Here is a 22,471-nt window from a genome sequence, read left to right as displayed (position 1 = left end):
CATATTTCCCAAACTGTCTAGCTATTTCTTTAAGACCAGCCATCTTAGCTATTGCTTATGCTCCCCAATGTGCACTTAGAGCTGTTTCTTAGTAGGTATCATATTGTTCTGGTTTTGCCAGCTTGTGTATTTATTTGGATTGTCCTTTAAAAAAGTGTGTATTTGGTGAGCAAAAAACTCCTGCTTCCATGTGTGATTTCTGTGAACTCTTGGATCTGTCTATAAATATATCTGTCTATCTCGAAGGAAAGGGGTTTGAACAGGCATTATATCTGCAGCAAGGGAATCGACACAGCTCAGAGTGTTTAATCTACCCATAAGGACCCAGCCTGTGTTGAACCTGACCTGAGAAAGCCCTCACTGACCCCATGCTGCTGCTGCTGCTGCTTCACGGCCACATTAATTGCTGCGTTTGCATGGGGGTCATTTGCTATTCAAATCACACCTGTCCACAGCAGCAGCATCCGGAGGTGGTGAGGAAGAATGGTTTTGATTTAGGGGAAGAGAAGTTGGGAACCAAGAAACAGAGCAGAGATGTGATTTTTTTCTTTCTTTTTTTTTTTAATGGGTGTGAATGTGTGTGAGGATGAAGAGTGAAGGTGGGCCTTTTAGGGTCTTTTTGATCATGAAACTCCTACAATCTTAAATGCTTATTGCTATCACTTATTGCTCCTTTTGAGTACTTCTGTCATTAATTACTGGGATATCTTCATTTTATAGCTATTCAGTTTATTTCAATGTATCTGTCTAATTATGACATTTAACTGTTAATTAATAAGTAATAATCAAACAGGATAGTGTTGAAGTGCTGCCACCCCCCCCCAACCACAGCAGATGGCAGCAGAGGCCCGTTTTACCGTCGAGCTACGCATTTTATTGTCTGTGGTTTGACTCTTGCGCGGTGTCTGTGTTTTAAGGTGTGAATTACTGCCGCTGCTTCTTGGCCCCAATTGCCTTGCAAAGGTGAAATAAGCTGTCAACAACGCTCGGGTCAAGCTTTGTAAGGCAACACAGACCTGCACTTTGTTTTTAACGCGTGATGGACCAACCAGGAGCCGCGTTTTGGCCCCCACCTCCTGTCAATAGACGACAAGGACCAATAGGAGCAAAGGACGGGCTGAACAGGAAGCTCGAGACCAGAGCCCTGTATATGTGAAGTTAAACAAACAGCATGGTGCGCGTTTGTTTTGAGATGTAAAAAGCAAGACACCTCTTTATATGAAGTGAAATGAGGTCAGATTAAATTTTTAAGAGAGTTGAATAACTCCGGGGGGGGGGGAGACTAAAGGCAAGAAAAAGAAGCTGCAGTAAAAACATGGCTGACGATTTTATGCATATTACAAAGCAAAACTCACCAGTTACACTATTAAAATGCACAAGTAATTCACTAAGCAATTTACGTGCTAACTGCATGATTTTCTCTCTACTGTTGATCCTGTTTGTGCGGGACAGCACCGAGGGTGAGATCACAGGGTGAGATATGGGTGGGTTGCGTCAGTGCGCAGCTCTGGCTGCTCGGTGAAGTTGGTAAATAAGGGTTGACCTCGCGGCGGAGAGAGAGAGATAAACTGGATTAAACGCTGCGTGTAGCAGCAGCAGCAGGAGGAGGCATAGGAGGAGGAGGACGACAGACAAACAGGCTGCAACTCGTGTTGCTTGCAAACTGTATCCTGTGGGGGAAAAAAAAAACCCCAAAAACATCAAGGATAAAGCCCCGTGAACGCTGCTGTTGTATTTGAACCAAATAAAGTTTGATTGGTTTGACCTCCGTCCGCCAGAGTCGGTGAAACAGGCAGCAGAGACCCTGCACCACATCTGCTGGTGAGTATCTGAAATGCTGTTCACTGCTTATCGCGCTTTAGCAAATAAATATGCTCCGAAAAGTAGTGTGTTTTTTTTCCAGGTTAGTCCTCTTTTAATCCCGCTCACCCTGGTTTCGAGCTCAGATTGGAACTAGTCAAATCCTGCGCAGCGCCTGCGTGCCTGACGTCTATGGCTGCTGTGTTACTTCTCCAAACTTTACCGATCCACAGCAGCGTAGCGATGACTTACTCTACTAATAAACTATTTGTTTATTATTAAACCTGCTTACTGTTTTTTTTCCTCAGTCTGACTCGTTTAAAGCCGCTGTTAATGTCACCTGGAATAATTTTAAGTCAACAACGTGGCACGCGTTTGTTTTTGCAGAGCCTCGTGGCTACACGCCCACGAGGAAGTTAACAATCACAGATCTTAAATGGGCCACTTTCCCTGATTTGATGGGTTTTATGATGGTGTAAGTCTCACACAGTGAAGTGAAACTACAGCACCCAATCAGACTGAGAGATAGTAGTCAGCTAGTCTGTCTTTGCACTCTTAAATGACAGGTAAACATTCAAATTAATAGTGATATGTTAGATTACAGTTGATCTTCACCTGAAAATAACAGATTCAAATATTAATATCCAGGGATTACCAGTGGAAAGAATATCCTCTTTGCTAACTGGTCCATTTACACTACGTGGACATGTGACTATGTGAATGAATGACTTGAAATATAACAATGTGCAAAGACACAGTATGTCTGAGGATTTTTTTTTTTTTTTTTTATCAGTGCTTTCTTTGCATAATTTGTTGATTAAAGGACACTGACACTTTTATTTTTCTGTAACTGTAAGATGACAGGTTTAGTATGTATCTTGTTTGCAGTTCTTTAATAACCAAATTACAGTGAGATCCTTATCATAAACTTTTGTGTATGTTATATGATTATTAGAATACTAATGCAAAAACTCAAATATCAGCCTCATTAACCAACTGATAAATGTCACTGTTTGGTCAGTACTGATATGATAACAGACACCATAATTGAAGAGACCATAAAGACTAACTTTTTAGATTGACAAGTTTTTCTTACTGCAAATACAGTTTCTGTAAACAAATTGAAATTTGTCAAGAAAGACGGTTTGTAATGATGTTCTTGTTTGTTTTTTCTCTGTTAAACTGTTTGTGACAATGTCATAATGAAGGATAACAGATCAGATGGCCACCCACATACTCTACATGTACAGTACTCATTGTGGGTTTAGTACAGATTCTTTTGTAAGAACTGCCTTTGATTGGGTCATTTAGGTAATTTATTGAAATAAAGCACAGACCGTCTTCTGTTTTGTAGTCTTGTAGGAAACGTGGTTTTGCTCACGTTTCCCCTGTTGGTGGTGACGCTACAGCTGCGGTAACTCACAGCTCACCACTGCACAGCAATGAGGGAAACATTTTCCACTTTTGCCTCAGGATCAGTAACCAAGGGCAGTGACGGGAAACAGTTATTAAGCCATGAGGTGTACCGAGCAGCATGCACATACAAACTCACACTCAGGCTCTGCCGCTTGGTTATTTTCATAGCAGTGAGTCAACGGCTTGTGTAGAGACGGCCACAGAGCCAAGACAACAGCTGAGGCTTAGGTGTGTGTGTGCTCCGATTCACCATACAATACCATGTGTAATTACAGTCGGTGTGCTTTCACAAATATCCTGTGCTGACCTGTTGCCTACTGGGAATCATAAATGACCTTTTCGTTGTCTCTCCTCTCCTGTTACGTTTTTAATAAGGTTTTTATGTGCGATTAGAGTCCTCTGTTTCTAATGGTGGAATTCTTATAACCGGTACAGAGGAGGAAAGAGGTTTGTTTGCACCTTGACAGGCGACACACCCACACTGACAAATGGGTAGTTGCTCAATGGATTACATGTGGCAATAAACAGTAACTTCTTCCCGATGGTCTCAGATTTTGCAAGTGAAGTTTACTCACCAAGTGTTTCTGAATCTTAGTGCAGAAATGCACGTCGCTGTAAAAATAAATAAATAAATTGCAGAAGCCATGTACAGTTTAGCAGAGTGAGTGTGTACATGAGTGTGTTCTGCAGCTCTGGGCTCAGGCTTAATTTCTTTGCTTCAGTACAAACTTCCTCAATTCACAGGAAAAAGCAGACTCAGCATAGTACTGTGATGATTGGCATAACAAGACTGTGTTGATACAAAAATGAAGTATGAAGTAAGTCAAGTACCAGTGGCATACACTGTAGTCTCTATGTTTGCAATTCTTTATACAAACAACAGTTTCTGTTCAGATTTCTACAAAATTAAATGCAGTTAAATTAGTTCTACTACAGTGTTTATTCAGGGCTGCAATTAACAATTTTTTTTTTATTGTTTTGTAGTGAAAAACAAATGCCCATCACTGCTCGACCAGAACTTCAAAACTTGATGATATTCTGTTTACAGTGATGTATAACAAAGAAAGCCGCAACCGTTTAATAAAGCCTGTGCCAGAGACGATTAACCGATTATCAAAATAATGACAGTTGTTTTTCTGTCAATCAATTAATCAGCTAATCTTTTCAGCTCCAGTATCTTTTAGCCTGACCTTTATATTTGTGGTTTGTTGTTATGGCTTGTTTTGGGACAGCTGGTGATTCCCAGCCCTGTCATTGGATACCCAGCCTTTAACATACACTCTGAGTCAGTGTACGTAATGTTGCTTAATAATCCATGTCCTCCAGCACTTTTTTTTTCCCCCCCTACACCGTTGGTCCTCTGTGTCACAAAGATTGCCCCCCTCTGGTCTTCAGTGCACTGTCTGAAAACACACAGTAGCACTGGAGGAGGACGGATGACCCACTTACTGACTCTGTGTGTGTGTGTGTGTGTGAGCTATAGCACACACACACACACACACCCAAATCGCTTCGGCTCTTTCAGCAACGCCTTTTTCCATTGGCCCGAATCCCAGTTTGGCTGTGTCGAAGCATGTTGCCACCCACAAAACATCACCTGCAACACAGTAACACACACACACACACACATATGCGCACACACACATACACATGCACACAATAAGACTGCAGATTGTAACAGAGAAATAGAGCTGGAGTGCTGTTATTTAGATAAGAGTTGGACAAGATGAGGGGATTATATTTGACTTTCATTTGTCAACCACGCGTTATATTCACAAACATCAAATGTGTAGTAATGTGCCAACTGTCTCAGCTTTCATAACCATCTGTAAAAGATACTCCAGGCTGATTCTTGGAAGGAAATGTTGAAATATTTTTAGATAGACCTTAATAGAAAACAATCTCGCAGTCTGATCGGTTACAGAAAGACATGGAAAGAGGTAAAGTGTGACGGCAAACCTTGTACACGGACCAAACACGTGCACAGAAATAGCTGGAACATCAGCAGCCAACAGCTCTTAGACTCCTCCCTCTTAGTTTCAAGTGACATTTTCAGGTCCAGTCCTGGACCACATACACATATCTTCACAGCATTCAGGGATGCACAGCATTCCCCTTTCCTTTCTTGTGTGTGCATTAACACGGGGAATGGAGGTCATGGGTATTTTTAGACAAAGTATTAAAGTTATCTCAAGATGTGACAGCTGTGTGTGTTTGTGCGTGTTGGCCAGCAGAGAGTGTGTTGACGCCAGGTTTTATTTCGCCTTCCATTTGCCTTCTTGTCCATCTGCATTTCTTTGTCTCTGCATTACTTTCCTCTTTCCAGACGGGTTTATGTGTCACATTCAGATATCAGACTTCTCAGAGACGGATGGAGATGTAGCATAGCTGTTGTTGATATTCTTTGTATATTTTCCTGTCCGTCCTTCTGTCTCTGTCTTTAGACCATCATGGCAGGTGATATGATGTTACTGATGCGAGGCTTGGCTAAGCTGAGTCAGGCGGTTGTAGAGACTCAGGCCGCTGCCCTGCGCAATGGGACAGGTATGTTTAACAAACCTGTTTGCTTCCTACACATGGTCATATTACGGAAAGAAAAGTTTCTGAATTTGTCTTGAAGCCGGGCTTAACTGCCTTGTTCAACACTGATAATTTTCCTGGACTGTTTGGTTAAAATTCACAGTGGACCTTAGAGCTAATGAAGCTATAAATTGTCTTCTTTTGGTACTTTTAACCCAGGAGTCCCAGGAGTTGGTGCTGCTGTCCAGAGCGTCCAGTCGGCTGCAGAGCAAGGCCTCTCTGCTGCCATGACAACGATACAGGTGTGTGACTGTGAATGTGTTAATGCTGCTGTGCAAACTGGGACATTAAGAAAGTTGTCTGCTTTTCATAGAAACTGTGCATTGCATTAACTGTAAAGAGAGCACCGTGAGTCTGTTTCAGCTGAGTAAAAGTGCACGTGTGCTTATCTGCCTTTATAGGAGCTGTCTGGCCAGCAGCAAACCCCCTCTTCAGAGTCAGAATTTGACTTTCCTCAGGATGACAGTGCGTTCGCAGCCTCAGAGTTCAGGGAGGAAGGTGTGGACTTCACAGTGGATCACTCAGGAAGTAGCGCTGACACAGCAGCCCGTCATAGCATGGCAGCAGGGGCGGGCCATGTCAGTGGGAAACACTCTCTGTTTGAGGGATACAAAGATCCCAGCAAACAGTTTACTGGAGACACCAGGTCTTACCACCAAGATGCCAGGTTTAAACAATCCCTTATTCAGTTACAGTTTGTGATACACAAGTTTTTGCTACTGTTTGCAGCACAAAGGTGATTTGTTTTGTGTGTGGCAGACATTTCATTGGACACCACCGTCTCTACAACCACAGTCTGAACAGGCACGTGTTGGGACAGCTATACCGTCAGCATCAGGTCACGCACATCAGGAGCTACCATCAGGATCCATCCACAGTTGGAGGTCTGACGGCCGAAGACATCGAGAAAGCAAGACAGAGCAAGAGGACTGAGAGTAAACCTCACAAACAGATGGTGATATTTATTCCTTGGTTCCAAATGCACATAGACACTGGAGTAAACACTTCCTTTACATATACACTTTGACAGTTTAATAGAAAAGTGTCTTTACCGTTCTGTCTTCTTTAGCTGAGTGACAGAGCCAGAGAAAGGAAAGTGCCTGTGACTCGGCTTGGCAGACTGGCCAACTTTGGAGGTACAGTAATACAACTCTTTGTTTCTGTGTCTGAATCTTGGCCGATTCAGTCACTGTTTGTCCGACTGTGTTGATCATAACCCTCGTTCTGATACAGAGAACAGAACCTCACCTGATATTTGTGAATAGAGAACACCAGTGTTTCCTCCGATGAACTAAACAAGATAATATCAAGATAAAAACACACCTTTGTAGTCAGGTACATGCTGACAGAGTGAGACACCATTGAGGACAGCAGGTTGTATTAAAATCTGCTTGACTGTGTGTTTTGGTGTAAGCTCGTACCACAGATTGTTGTGTTGCTTAAACACATGGACCCTCAGCCTGTTACCTCTGACCTACTGTATTTAAACACAGATTTCTGCCAATATGACATACAAGCAGGTTAAAAATAAAATCTAAAATCCAGTGATTTTAAATACACATATAAACCCAGATGGTAATAAAGCCAAAGTTGTACCAGAATTTTTTAGGTTCTTGCCAAAATACAAGACAATCTATGCCTTGCCTTTTGTAATGATTTGTGGTTTGAATTATGTGTCAACCAGTGCTGAAAAATACTGAATGTAACATCAACATTTTGGCAGATAAGTGCATTTACAGAAAAGTGAGTCTTCTAGTCTCAGAGTCTTATCTATACAGGATGTTTTTTCAGCAATAAGCTCATTCAGGGGCTAAAATGTTCACTTAAACATAGTGAAAAGCTCAGAACTAGCCTCAGATGTAGTTTAACATGACACACCAGAGCTTGTAGCTCACCAGCTTGTAGCTTCATTACAGAGAGATGACAGACAAGTGAACAGGTGCAAAACGTTGGACAGAGATGCCAGAAGCACAGAGTGAAGGTGAATACAAACTGTGTACAAGAGTGAACCCAGGGCAGTCTTAGAAGGGTCAGGCTGGACTGCCAACACAAATACATGCAGCAGAATTTAGCTACAGCTCGTCAGCTGTAATGCAGATTACAGTGCGACGCAAAAGGCAGAGCCGAGTTGATTCAGCATGTTGACAGTGGTAACTTGTAGACGGTGTTGAAAAGGGGAGGGGAGGTGGTGGAGGAATGTGGCCTTGGTCTGTCCTTCACTGTCCTGCAGCTTTTATTGACAAAGTTATACAAGTTAATCTTTTTTTTTCCTCACCTGATCATGTTTTATTCATACTTGAGTGCAGGTTTTAGGCAGTTTAGGAAACAAGCAGCAAGTGATTCATAGTATCACATAGGCATACAGCCTGTTGGCATGTTTCCGCTCAGCAGCGATTGCAACAACTTTGCTTCGTTGATTTCTTGCTGTTGCTGTGCATTTCACTGATTTCAAAGTTTTTGCTGAGGTTAGCAGAGTACAGATGAGAGTATAAATGACAGCGGACATTCTGTGAACACACAGCCGTCTGAAATGATGGACAGACACTTGTGCGTGCTCACTCAAGAGAAATGCTGATCTGTTTGGCTGCGAGTTGTATCACACATTGAAAGCACACACACATATATAATATGTGCTGTGAATCTGCATTTATGTGTATGTGTAAATTTAAATTTACTGCTTTGTTTTAAATCCCAGCAAAAGCATAAAGTCAAACATTGAGTATAAGGTTACACAAGATAACATATGTGTGCAGTGCAAAGCTCCATATACATTATGTCTAAAAGCACAGCCACTTGTCCAACCAGTGTCCGACAATAGAGTTGATGACATGTTTGAGACCTATAGAGAAATGCAAAGCACATTGTGTTTTCACTGATCCATCTACCGCTGCATCTCAGATTCATCGCTCCAGAGACTGCTGACTAACTGATTATGTAATGCTGTGTTATGTAAGGTGGAGGCCAGGCTTGGAGCAACTCGCTCCAAAACAGTCCCCCAACTCGTGCAGTCTTGAGTTGTCTTTTCACTATCTACCAAAATGTTCCTCTTAATGTCTCACAGGATTAACTATTTCTCTTGTTATATGATTAGATGGTTGAAACAGTTTGCATCTGTTCTGTCGGATGGCAGAAGTGGAGCTGGTACAGTTCTGTTGTTGCACGCCGCTGAGTGAACAGAGTGGATTATCTGCCTATGATTTTGTGTTGCATATGTTTGTTTTTTGGGGGTTTTTTTATCATTCCTCAGAGGCAGCAGATGGCTTAATTAATCATTACATCTACACACACACTGAAGCATCACTGGTGAACCATTGTGATTATGGTTTATGGTGAAGGCTTCATTAGGCAGACTGCTTGTTTATACGCTGATCACTAAAATGATGGTTTTAAAGCTGCTACATGACTTTTTTTTTATAACTGTGCTTTCATGACTCTGTTATTACGGGTATGTGTGTTTTGTCTGTAAGATGTACAGCTCAGTTTGTGTGACACAGCTTACAACGCCCTCTATTCTGTTACGTAGTGAGCACATTGATACGTTGATGTTTGTGTAATGAGCTGATCCTCTCTAATTGTGTTCTTGTTCTGTCTGCTTCTGGCTGTCTGTTTGTTTCCACCAGGTCTCGCTGTGGGGTTGGGTATTGGAGCTTTGGCAGAAGTTGCCAAGAAAACTATCAGACACAGTGGTGCTGCAGGTAACACACAAACAAGCACACACCGTCTCACACAATGAAGGGGTTTTACAGCTGCGAAATATATTTGGAATAAATTATTCACGTCTAATAGCAGATATATGTCATTACTGAATCACATACATAGCCAGGTTCACCACCGTCATTCTAAGAGTACTGTTGCCTTTTTCTGAATTTATTGTAATATTAATTTGTGTATACAAATTAATGAACAGCATATTTATGCTCTAAAAAGGTAATTATTAAGGCCTTGTACAAAAGCTCTTTGCCTTTAAAGACAGGCATTGTCATTATATGTCTGTTTCTGTTTAGATTTTGGAATTGATATGAACATACAGAGATTTTGCAACCACGCTGTTGTTATAAATGGGCTTTCTCTTCACCACCCAGCCTTCATGCATGTTCCTACACGCTACAGACTTTTTGAATGAACAAAAAAAAAAAATGCAGTTGCACCATCTCCTTCACCAGCTCGCCACCTTAGCAGACATTCCTGCTCTGCACTGTGATCCTGCTAATCCTAAATCATAGCTAAGCTCAAACAGAGCATACGGGCGTAATTCTTTTACATTTGTGTGTCTGTTTGCGGCCGTTTATCTGTGTGTGTGTGTGTGTGTGTGTGTGTGTGTGTGTGTGTGTGTGTGTGTGTGTGTGTGTGTGTGTGTGTGTGTGTGTGTGTGTGTGTGTGTTAATCCCAGCAGGGACGTCCTGAACACACTTTTAAGTACGTTTGTGTGTGTGTGTGGTAAATCTGTTAAAGCCTCTGAAGGCAGCTTCAGACACACTAAAAGGCACTACCTAATGACCTACTAACACACATATATATACACACACACACACATACACCTACTGGGTTACGTATGCAAACACATGCACATAGTCTGTATAAACTTGAATCTAAAACTACTGATAATTACTTTGATCAAAGCCTAAAGGCTTCACCTGGACATGAAACAACAAATGTTAAGTAGTTAACACCTGAACAGACAGAGAAAGATTGGCTTTAGAGTTGAGACACTCGTGTAAAAACAGCCATTGTATCTATTGTATATGTTTTGATTTAAAAAAAAACCTCTCTGGTTTGTGTCGCTGCAGGTGAAAATAAGAAAGCAGTCCTGGACTCCAGCCCCTTCCTGTCCGAGGCTAACGCTGAACGCATCGTCAGAACCCTCTGCAAAGTCAGAGGAGCTGCATTAAAACTGGGACAGATGCTCAGCATTCAAGGTGGGTGACAAACGTACATTCACGAAAAGCAGAAGAAGTAGTAGGAGGAGGTAAAGAAGGCATTTGACTTAGTATGGGGAAGAAATGTAGAAGGAGAAAGGATGGATGGACGAGGGGAGGAGAATAGAAGAAGATAGAAGAGTAAAGGGATGATTTGTCTCTGTATGGTTTGACTCTATGTGTGTGTTGTATCCTAATATGATGGTTTCAAGGTGTTAACGTTTCCATCAACACAGCTGCTGAGTCCCTCACTTTGAGATTGTGCAGCAACAGAGTTGAAATGCGCCCTGTGAGGAAACTCACAAACAAAAGTACACACAGTTGTTTCCACCACATATGGAGGCCACAGATCACCCACCATCCATATTTAGCGGGTTATTATTCCTGTAATTTCTTAAAATTACCGCACAAGAAATCCTGGATCACAATCGTCAGCAAAGAAAGCTGGCAGACATCTGGCTGTTATTAATCAGTGTCTGCAGAGTACAGATATAGTGGAGTTTCAGTAAGCTGTGCTTTCTCCCTTTTTTTTTCTCTATACAGTCCCTCAGAGTTGTATCATTAGGGCCGACCAGTATGCAAACTAATACTTACACATACACATACGACAGGTAATACAAGAGTGGAAAGCCAGCAGCAGTAAACGGCCTGGCACAGAGTTAGTTCAGCAGGGTCGGATAACAGCAATAAACACATCATTAATTTTGTTTGTTGCTGTTGCCCCCTCTGCCTGACCTTGGCTGGTGACCTTTGTCCTTTGGCATTCATGCTCAGTTCTGAATATGTGAGGGGAAACTTTACACAGACATTACAGTGTAGTAGAAGTCATATAGTAGAAGTATAACCCGGGGGTTGCCTAGTGTTTGGATAATCAGGCTTCGGCACAGGGGTTGACCTTGTGTGCATGTATGTGGTTATTTGCAGAATGGGCACAGCTTTACTGTCCCTTTGAAGTAGTGACAAATTGATTCTTAAATTGTGGACAAAAGGGCACAATAGTCTGTAGTTGGACACACGAAAAAGGTTGAAACTAATCTAAAAAGACTTAAGACTTAAATTATAGTTTATTGTATGACTGACTGGAGTTGAGTAGATCTGGAGACTGGTTGGACAAGTCTGCACACTGCTGACATTTATCTGTCATGGTTGGAACGCGTTTATGGCTGGATGATTGTGCGTCCAGCCATTGTACCCTTTAGCACCAGTCCAAAATAGTGTCAACCTCGATGGCTCTAAAACTATTTTAAAACTGAGAATAAAGTTGGTAACATTGATTCCTCATACCATCAGCAATGTCAGGCCGAAACCAACCCTAGTAGTTTCCAAAGGTATTAGCTGTTATTGTGATAGTATTTAAACATGGGAGCTTAGTCATTTCACCTGATTGGTCAGAGATTTACTGCAACTATGCCTCTCGTATAAGCTCTTAAATTATTAGATACTCGCTAGTACCATCAAACAAATTACGGACTGTACTGTCAATGTATTAATTTTAACTTTCCTTTTTTAAAGCTGTGACTCCATTTAGAGTGCACGTTGTGTATTGTACGACAGGTGTGTTTTTACAGGCATCTAATTCCTCATGACCATGTCTGGAGTTCATGTACTGACATTTTACCTGTACAGTTGTATTTGACAGCCTTTGGAAATACAACAGATTTAGATATGTAGTGAGATCCATCAGCCTGTCTCCCCACACCTGCATTTCTGTCCAATTTAAACAAACCTAGGTGTGTTTCTGTGTTTCAGACGATGCGTTCATCAACCCGCAGCTTGCCAAGATCTTTGAGCGTGTACGACAGAGTGCTGACTTCATGCCAATCAAACAAATGACAGTAAGGGTCTTTCGTTTTTTTTGGGGGGGGGGGGGGGGGGGGGGGGGTTCACATTTTAACTGATATAATAAGCATGAACTAGTTCTACCTTTGGTAGTACCACATTATTATTATCAAACCCACTGTAAATTCAATTTTAACTTCACCAGTGAACACAGAAAATCTCCAAAAGCTGCAAATATATGAACTATTTGTGTCTGTCTGTAGAAAGCTTTGAACAGTGACTTAGGTCCTAACTGGAGAGACAAGCTGGAATCGTTTGAGGAGCGTCCGTTTGCAGCAGCGTCCATTGGCCAGGTTCACTTGGCGAGGATGAAGGATGGCAGAGAGGTGGCCATGAAAATACAGGTAGGCTGTGAACGTGTGTGTGATGTACGCGCAGCACATCCATGTTATTAAAATAAACACTGTCATTGGCGACTCTGTATTTGCTTCTCTCATGCATAGAGAAACCATCAATGATCTGATTTCCAATGGGGAGTCGCACACTCATGATTTCCTTAAGAAAGGAAAATAAATTGAAAATAAATAGGAAATAACAAGAGACACGTCCGTATACATGGTTCATAGAAGAAGGACATATCAAACATATTTCCTACTGTATAACCCAGGGGCAGATTGGTATTTTCTCATACTGAAAATGTGTAATTGTACCCTAGCCTGGCAGTAATTTTCTTGAATACATATTACTCTAGTGGTGAAATAAATCTTTGTCAAACCCATTCTAAGTTTTCAGTTTTTCAGTAAAAATACTGATTCTCCAGTTAAGGGAAAGCGTGACTACGCAGCACAGGGATTAACCTCCACAAAGCTAATGCATACAACAGCCCTGTATTAAATCCTCCCCTAATGAGGCGGGGAGGGTGTCAACATGTTGACTGTTTGGAACCTGGGGACAAAGAGGTGTAGTTTCTCTGAGTTAAAAAAAAAAAAAAAAAAAACATGCAAAAAGAAAAGACAAGTACTCCACACTCCACAACAGGTTGAAGTCATCAGTTAGGTTCCTATCCAATTACCAATGAGGCGGGGGGGGGTGTCAACATGTTGACTGTTTGGAACCTGGGGACAAAGAGGTGTAGTTTCCCTGAGTTAAAAAAAAAAAAAAAAAACATGCAAAAAGAAAAGACAAGTACTCCACACTCCACAACGGGTTGAAGTCATCAGTTAGGTTCCTATCCAATTACCAATGAGGCGGGGGGTTGTCAACATGTTGACTGTTTGGAACCTGGGGACAAAGAGGTGTAGTTTCCCTGAGTTAAAAAAAAAAAAAAAAAAAACATGCAAAAAGAAAAGACAAGTACTCCACACTCCACAACGGGTTGAAGTCATCAGTTAGGTTCCTATCCAATTACCGAAACTTTCAGCATCCTGATTGCACCATTGAGAACTAATATGAAATAAAGCACTGTAGGCAGATTTTTTTTTTTTTTTTTTTTTTTTTTTGGGGGGGGGGGGGGTAAAGGGGTGCTGGGCAGTTGTCAGTTGTCTGTTGTCAACTACCACCCGGGGGGGTAGGGGGTAAGGGATGGGGTAGGGAAGGATGGGGTAGGGAGGGGGGGAGGGATGGGGTAGGGAGGGATGGGGTAGGGTAGAGGGAGAGGAGGCGGGGTAGGGTAGAGGGAGAGGAGGGGTGGTAGGGTAGAGGGAGGGGGGGTAGGGTAGAGGGAGGGGGGTTAGGGGATGGGGGGGGTGGGGTGGTAGTTGTCAGTTCCATGCTGATGAACCCCACACAAAGGTTGGGGCTCTCATCCAGACTGTCTTCTTAGATGTCTTGGCGAGGATCTCATCATGCATGTCAACTGCCATGGCTTGGGAATCAGGGACAGTCTTAGGGCAGGTCTTGAGCTCGGCTGTGGGCTTTTTCTGTGGCTTCTTTTCGCGCCTGGTGTTCTTTTGGCGGGAAAGCTTATTGTTCTTTGCCTCAGTTTTTATGTCTTTGGGGATGTCATTGAAGGAGAGCTTATCTGCAAAGTGAGCTGTCATGTCCTCCAGCTCTCTCTTAAAAATCCTTTCCTGCTCCACAGCGGATTTTTGGGCCTTCTTGATTTCTTTGTCCATGTTTTGTCGAAGGCGGTTATTTTCAGCTGTCAGTTTTTGCGCAAATTGCAGGTTCTGAGATTCCTTCTGTGCATGAAACTCTGTTTGTTTTTTAAGCTCATGCTGCAGATCTTCAGCCTGCTTCCTGGCTCTAAGCACATCAGTTTTGTAATTTTGGCTGAGCTCTTGGTGAGAATATTTCAGACTCTCCAATTCGTTTTGGAGAGCCTTGTTTTTTTCCTTCTCCGCCGCAAGCTCAGCCGCAACATTGTCCTGGCTTATAGTTTGAGCTGGTTTTGTCCATCTGCGCTTTTGCTGCTTGTTCAGTTCTTTTCTTGCCTCTTTTGCCCTTTTCATGTGCAGTTCTTTCAGGGCTTTCTGGTTATCCAGTTCTTGCCTGGTTTTATCCAACTCTTGCCAGAGTTGGATTCTCCAGGCTTGCTCTCTGCGAAGGAGGGCTCTTTCCCTTTCCAACAAGTCATTAAGCTTCTTAATGTCCTCTTGAAGGGCAAAGATTTTGTTCCTGACTCTGCCCTGTCTTGGGGTCCTCCTGTTGTTAGACGTGAAGGTAGGACTTGACATTTTTGTAGGTGGTAAGATCGCTTTAATTTAACAGATTGTCCTTTTGCCTGTCTTCTTGCTTGAAGTAGCAAGTTGTTCTTTTGCTTATCTTCTTGCTTGAAGTAGCAGTTTGTTCTTTTGCTTGTCTTCTTGCTTGAAGTAGCAGTTTGTTCTTTTGCTTGTCTTCTTGCTTGAAGTAACAGGCTGTCTTGATCTTGTCTGGTGTCCCTGTGTTATCTGCTCACAATTGCTCACTTCTTCACAGTTTTGTGTCACAAGAAAAGATAGCTGTCTGAAGAGCTGCAGCCTTATTTATATGTGATGTCATCACTATATATGATGTCATCATATACAGTGATGTTTTGAAAAGTGAGCTTTGATGTCCCCTTTGATGTCCCCTAACATGATGTCGCTATAGTAACATCATGCATGATGATGATGTCACGGATGTCTGTGTCTATGTCTTTGATCAATCAATCAATCAATCAATAAATTAATAAATCAATCAATTAATCAATCAATCAAGAACTTATTTGTCCCCTGGGGGGCAATTCAAGTTGATATCTTATATCATGATATCTTCTATGTCTTCTGTGTGATATCTGAAGATCACTTTGAGGTCTCTCTGTCTAACTTGGGCAGACCTGAAAGGAGTTTGGAGGTCAAAGGTCAAAGGGCAAGGTCACTATGACCATGTTTATGTTTTGCATGGTAATGTGATATTGTAAGAACCGTTTGAGGGGTGGCTTTCAAACTTTGCACAAATGTCAACTGTGCCTCAAGGATGAACTGAGTAGATTTTGGAGGTCAGAGGCCAAAGGTCACATTCGCTGTGATCGTACATTTAATTTTATCCTGGCAAATGTGATATCTGAAGAATACTTTGAAGGATGTTCTTTAAAGTTTGCACAAATGTTCACTGTCACTCAAAGATGAACTGAGTAGATTTTGGAGGTGAGAGGTCAAAGGTCACGGTCGCTGTGACTACAGTCGCTGTGAATTACAATATAGTATAAAGATACAGTTTAAAACGGAGTCATTGGATTACATGTGATGATGATTTACAGTATTTGAAAGTGAGATTATTAAAGGAAACACCACAGAAATGTGTGATGGTTTTGTGTTAAATTTCTTTGTGTTTTGTTTTCTGTGTATATGTGTCAAAACTGACTGCAAAACAAATCTACCTACGGGTACAAATAAAGTAGCGTCAACCTGAACCTGATGTTGATGACACCTAAGATGGTCTTTGTTATTTCCCCCAATTTAAAAATTACATTTTTTTCCCCCTGTGTTTCACCAGTACCCCGGTGTGGCTCAGAGTATCAACAGTGACGTCAACAATCTGATGACGGTGCTGAATATGAGCAATGCCCTGCCTGAAGGTACACACTCAAAGAAACTTACACCTGCACGCAAACACAAACATACTCACTATCTTCATACACAGACAGCACACATGTTCATTACTACTACTCAGCTTTGCTTGTTTCTCCTCATTCCTTCACTTCTTGTTGCATTTACATTTTCTTCTTTCCTTGTATGTGCCTCTGTCTTCCTAAGTTACTGTCTACAGTATGATATAATCCTGTAAAAGCTTGTCTGACATTTTCTCCCCTCTTATGTGTGTCTCTGTGCTTCTCTAGGTCTGTTTCCAGAGCATCTGATAGATGTAATGAGAAGAGAGCTAGCACTGGAGTGCGACTATATTAGAGAAGCCCAGTGTGCAAAGAAATTCAGGTAATATGTAGCAAATATCTATGTGTAAATACATGTCACATTCACAGGCGTTTTTCTTTCCATTTCATTGATTGATCGACATCCTACCTGTTTTCAAGAACTATCTGTTATTCAGGCTTTACTTCATTCAAGAGACATGTTACACTCAAATTACATAAACAAAGATAGATTCATATCTACACATCTATAGTTAGATTATTCCATTCCTCGTTAAATGTTCATCACTTTGGTTCAAGGTCGGAACAAGTATAACTGCCAAGCAACCATATATAAATATAATACCCACTAACTACATTCTTAACATCTGCGTCTGTATCTATTCATGTTCAACTCAGGGAGCTACTGAAGGACCATCCATTCTTTTATGTACCAGAAGTGATAGAGGATCTGAGCAGCAGACATGTCCTGACCACAGAGCTTGTCTCCGGGTTTCCCCTGGACCAGGCTGAGAGCCTCACGCAGGAGCTGAAGAACGAGGTACAGCAGGCACCTGGCAGATGGACGGGTTAATAGATGTTTAGCAGACTAATGGGGAGCAACTAGTTTCATTCTGATCGATAAATAGATTGGTAGATGGATGGGTCTCTGCTTCTGCTCCCACCTACGTTTGTCTCTCTCTTAGGTGTAACCTCCAAGGAGTGAAGTTCACTGCCAAGACATACCCAAACTTTAAGACAGAAAAATTCATATAAAATGGAAATTTCGTTTAGCAGTGAGTAACAATAAGATCTGTTTATCTTTGTTTCTGCTGCAGATCTGTCAGAACATCTTGATGTTGTGCCTCAGAGAGCTGTTTGAGTTCAGATACATGCAGACCGACCCAAACTGGTCCAACTTCTTCTATGATCCACAGACACACAAGGCGAGTTTGTGTACAGTCTTCATATGACTGTTACTTCAAGTACAATTAATAATAACAACATGGCAGCTACAGTGGGATTTAAAAGTGATGAAAATAACTGATCATTGGAATGTGTCTCTCTAGGTGGCGCTGTTAGACTTTGGAGCCACGAGAGGATTTGATCAGAGTTTCACAGATGTCTACATAGAGGTAAGACCAGTCAGCCTGTTTGTCTGATACGGACAAACAGTCGAGCTACTAACTGATGAAAGGGTGACATTACAAAGCACCACATGATTATTCAAAAATCATTTTGACATTTTCGCTTACATAAGCTCCATGTGATAATTTGTGATAAAAATATACATGGAAACTAAATTCTGGATAAGGGATTAAAATGTATTACAGATGGAGAAAAAAAGAGAGAGATTAAGAGGACAGGAGTAACATTTGTGACCTGTTTTTGTGATTGTAGGTAATTCGTTCAGCTGCTGAAGGAAACAGTGAGGGAGTTCTGAAGAAATCTATCGAGATGAAGTTCCTAACTGGGTACGAGTCCAAGGTAATCATCTGCAATTTATCTGTCTTCCTGCCTGACACCAATTAGTATACAGGTTGTTCACAACTAGTGACTGAGTATGTGGTGTGTTTTTCACTCTCTGCATCCAGGCAATGGTAAATGCTCACGTGGACGCGGTGATGATCCTCGGCGAGGCCTTTGCCTCCACGGAGCCTTTCGACTTTGGTTCTCAGTCCACCACGGAGAGAATCCACAACCTCATCCCTGTGATGCTGAAGCACCGTCTCACCCCTCCTCCGGAGGAAACGTACTCATTGCACCGCAAGATGGGCGGCTCGTTCCTTATCTGCTCCCGACTCCAAGCAAAGCTGCAGTGTAAGGAGATGTTCCAAACGGCGTATCAGAAGTACTGGGAAGGCCGCACGCCGCCCTCTGAATCAGCCTAGGCCAGTCTCAAGTGTGGGTTGTGTTGATAGACAGGTCCTGGGGCCAACGGGAGAGTGCCCGTCGATGGTGAGGTCGGGGTCAGATGATGCAGATCTGCTGAGTGGAGGCCATGTTACCCGCCCTTAACTGGTCACTGAACACCAGCTTATCTTTCCCATTTTGAGCAGCCTGCTACAATGAGGTTTTGAAAGGCACTTATCCATATTTACAGCCACCATTTCGGAAGGGGAAAGAGAGCAGCAACATGGCATCCAGAGTGCTTTAAGGCCAAACTCTTACCTATATATGGCCCTGAGAGGACAGACTGAAAAGAGGTGGGAGGTGGATGGAGGGAGAGAGCCGAACAGCCTTTGTTTAGGTGGAAAATGAATGTAAAAAGGTTGGAATTTCCTGTCTTCCCTCATGTTTTCATGTTTTTTTTTTGTTTTTTTTTTTGTTTTGTTTTGTATTGCTGTGTTATGTTGATCTTTTTGGAAAATCACACCAGGCGACCCAAGTGTTTGCCATCTGCCAGAAATGTCAAAGGGTGGTGACATTGATTATATTAAGGTAAAGGACTGAACTTGTATTGTAATGTCACAGCCACGATACAGTAGGGCTAATACAGTAAATGGAAAATTACAGTGTTGACCAGGACCAACTTGTCTGGCTCACAAATATTTCTGCTTCTGTTCATTTTTTTTCAAGGCAGTTTGGTTAGATTTCCTGGACATGAATAATTTAGACTTGGTCTAAATTTAGACAACAAAGTAAATGCTGCAGTTTTGTTACAAACAGTGTCGAAGAGTAGAATAGTGTAGAAAGAGATTCAGTGCTCAGATTAAGATGTTGCCAAGCGATCAAGTTTAGGTTTATTTAGCCATTTGTAGAAGATGTGACAAACTGGAATTTGTCAGCATTTGCACACGAAGGAGGTGTGACTTTTAACTCACTTATAGTATATGTAGTACACAGCATCTTCTGTACCGATGTAGCCATCGACAGTCCTGAATGAAGCTTTTGATCTAATTTCAGTTGCTGTTTATACCTTATAGCTTCTTTTGGGAGGGGGGCATTTGTGTGTGTACAATTGATTGAAACTGTTAGACATCCAGGACCTGCATGTTTTAATGAACTTCTGGTCAAGGCATGATTTTCTGTTTTGGAATGAGAGTCTGCAGAGCTCCTGCTAGAGATTTTTCTCCTTTCTGTCCTGCCGAGTTCTCTAATAATTGATGTCCATATGGTTCAAATTTATTGCATGAATTCCAGTTCATTACTAACAAAACTGTTAGCATTGTGACTCACAAATTTAATTCTGTCCTACCTAATTCAGATTCACTTCTGGGGAGACTGTAAAACTCACATAGAAATGAACCTACGTGGATCCATGTTGCTCTCTCTAAGAAGATAAGGCCCATATCAACTCTGGGCCTGTGCTCAGTCATGAATAATAATGAAAAGGGATGGAAGACGTTCATCCTGATATCGCACAAGCTCAGCTCATGGGCTCACCTTGCTTCCAAGTCGCCTTCTCAGGTGCGAAATCCTCCGTCACCTGGCTGGTATGCGACTGTGAAAGTTCTCTCTACTCTGCTGTGTGAAAACAGTTATAATGGTCTCTGGTGTGAAGAAAATTGAAAAAAAAATTAAACAAAACAAGAAAATAAATAAATAAATAAGGTGCCTGTAGTTTCCAGTGGAAGATTTTTAACTAGAAATCTCTGCTTTATATTTCATATCAAGACTCAGTGAAAAGATGGTTTAAATTTTCTAATCATTCTAAAAGTTGTGATAAAGATATTCCACGAAAAGAGTAAATGTTTGATCTACTCTCTTGAAATGCCCCTGTGTGGTTTTGTGTGTGTGTGTGTGGTCTTTAATATCTTCAGTCCATTTAAGAGGACTGCAGCTCTTCAGGGAAACATCAAATCGTGTGTCAGTGCCTTTTGAAAAAACATACATCTTAATGTATACATAATGTATCCTGGCTTGGTTAAAAGGTTGTGATATGAGTTCAGAACAGAAGATGAGAGAATGTTTGTCTTCCTTATTTAGTAATGTCTTGGCCAGCGATTTGAATAAACTGGCAGAGAGCCACAGACAAGTACACACAGATACACTTAGATATCTGGGCAAATGAATCATGCCAGTGCTCATGCACAGGAAACCCAGTGGGTAAGACTGGGTGCATGTAGATAGACACGTAGACACACTCTTCCTCTATGAGTCTTCGTCTCTATGATACTTTTGGTCCTTGCTGTGAAAATGCTGTACACACACACTTTTTTCCCCCCAGTAATCCAGAGCTGTGGTTTTAAAGTATTTAACTCACAGCTTGTAGTAATTCACCTCAGTGTCCAGCATGTGGTGCTGCTGTGTTTCTGACACTTTTACAATCAGGTCATGTTGAATCGAGCTCCAGCAGCTCCTCAGATACTGACATCAACACAATAAAAGAGCAAAACATAACCAGCCTGAAGCCAGGTGGATAATTATATGAAACTCACACCTCAGATGTCATTTCTGCTTGATTACACAATATCCTGTGAGCAGAGGTGGGAGAAATTAGAGTGAAAGATGATTACACAAAGCAACAATGGTCATTAGATGCATTAGATGTTTTTTGGGGGAGCTGACAAGCTAATATCCTAAAGCATTTATTAAGTATATCTTATACCGCAAGGATTTAATAGTCTTATAAACTTGCCAAGAGCTTCATGCAATTTTATTAATTCCAGTCAAATATCATCTGCTCGTCTCCCAGAGTTAATTCTCTAAAACTGAGCTCTAGAAACCACATTTGACTCTGGCCAGGTTTCTGGGAAACACTGCCTGCCATCTGAATATCTTAACCACAAGGTCAGGACCCAGGATAGTTAAGAGGCCAGTTTCTTGTAAATACATTGTGATTCGAATACTGGTTGGTTTCCCTGAGGATGGGATATCAAGTGAGGGGCTGAATTTAATCCAGTTTCTGTCCCAGGTGCAAAAGGTTGTCACTGCATTACATCTCGATGACCTGAATGTGTTCTGACACTGCAACTTGCCGAGCTGAGATGGAAACAACTCAGCTGTGATTGTGTTTACACTATGGAGAGGATGGTTGGAGTGTTAGGGGTATGCTGTGCACCTAGTTGTCTGGTCAGAAAGAGCAGGCGATGAGAAATCCTTATTTGGTGAGAGAGGACACTCAGGAAGTCTGTACTCAATCCTTAAAGGCAAACACAGCACAAAGCTTGCCAGTTTTCCGCAGTGTGATTTGCATCTTTTTTATCCTCATCACCAACATTTCTGTACAGATAGTTAATGAGACTATTTTTAATATTGCCATGGAAACATGGATTTTCATACAGTTTCAGTGTGGAGTACTCAAGACGCGCTCTGAGCCCTTAAGCTAAATCGGATAAACTCACTTCCTGACTGTGAGAAACCTGAACTATGTGACGCTCGGCTGAGTCTTGTATTTTTCAAGATATGCCAGTTTTACTTGAGAGACTGTCACCAAATCCAATTTTCCTCTTATTTCCGCTTCATTACTAACTTGACATTCACACGTTTGACTAATAGTACCTAGATTGGTGGTCACTGAGGCAATTATGTCTGAACTGAGGTAGTGGCGTTTAACTGGGCTTTTTGTCTGAGGGGCAGTTTCATGGAAAATTGTTTGAAAAGCCACACTTCTTTTAATGAGAAGCCATGGCCTTCTTAGGGCAAATTATACCAGTTTTATTAAATGAGTTTTTTGTTGCTCTATGACCAACCTTTTCGCATTTTAATGAAAATACTACATTAAGCT

General features: G+C 41.7%; 1 protein-coding gene across 1 annotated transcript; it reads left to right on the top strand.

Annotated features, from left to right (window-relative positions):
- The first annotated feature begins 1,547 nt into the window (after positions 1-1,547).
- On the top strand, positions 1,548-20,510 carry coq8aa (coenzyme Q8A, genome duplicate a). Its single transcript, XM_041064678.1, has 17 exons — positions 1,548-1,821; positions 5,661-5,760; positions 5,956-6,038; positions 6,198-6,463; positions 6,556-6,751; positions 6,866-6,932; positions 9,417-9,491; positions 10,584-10,712; positions 12,462-12,547; positions 12,755-12,895; positions 16,449-16,530; positions 16,792-16,885; positions 17,221-17,362; positions 17,640-17,747; positions 17,871-17,936; positions 18,202-18,288; positions 18,396-20,510. The coding sequence occupies exons 2-17, from the start codon at positions 5,667-5,669 to the stop codon at positions 18,690-18,692; spliced, it is 2,013 nt and encodes a 670-aa protein (XP_040920612.1). The 5' UTR covers positions 1,548-1,821; positions 5,661-5,666; the 3' UTR covers positions 18,693-20,510.
- Positions 20,511-22,471: the final 1,961 nt, after the last annotated feature.

This window comes from Toxotes jaculatrix, chromosome 19, assembly GCF_017976425.1.
Source record: "Toxotes jaculatrix isolate fToxJac2 chromosome 19, fToxJac2.pri, whole genome shotgun sequence".
Lineage (NCBI taxonomy): Eukaryota > Metazoa > Chordata > Actinopteri > Toxotidae > Toxotes > Toxotes jaculatrix.
This window is presented reverse-complemented; position numbering and strand designations above follow the sequence as displayed.

Bases quoted from the DNA above. Each gene is read 5' to 3' on its own strand.
- coq8aa (XM_041064678.1), top strand. From the start codon at position 5,667: ATGGCAGGTGATATGATGTTACTGATGCGAGGCTTGGCTAAGCTGAGT. The intron at 16,886-17,220 runs GTAATATGTAGC...TGTTCAACTCAG, and splicing joins CAGTGTGCAAAGAAATTCAG to GGAGCTACTGAAGGACCATC. The intron at 17,937-18,201 runs GTAAGACCAGTC...TTGTGATTGTAG, and splicing joins TCACAGATGTCTACATAGAG to GTAATTCGTTCAGCTGCTGA.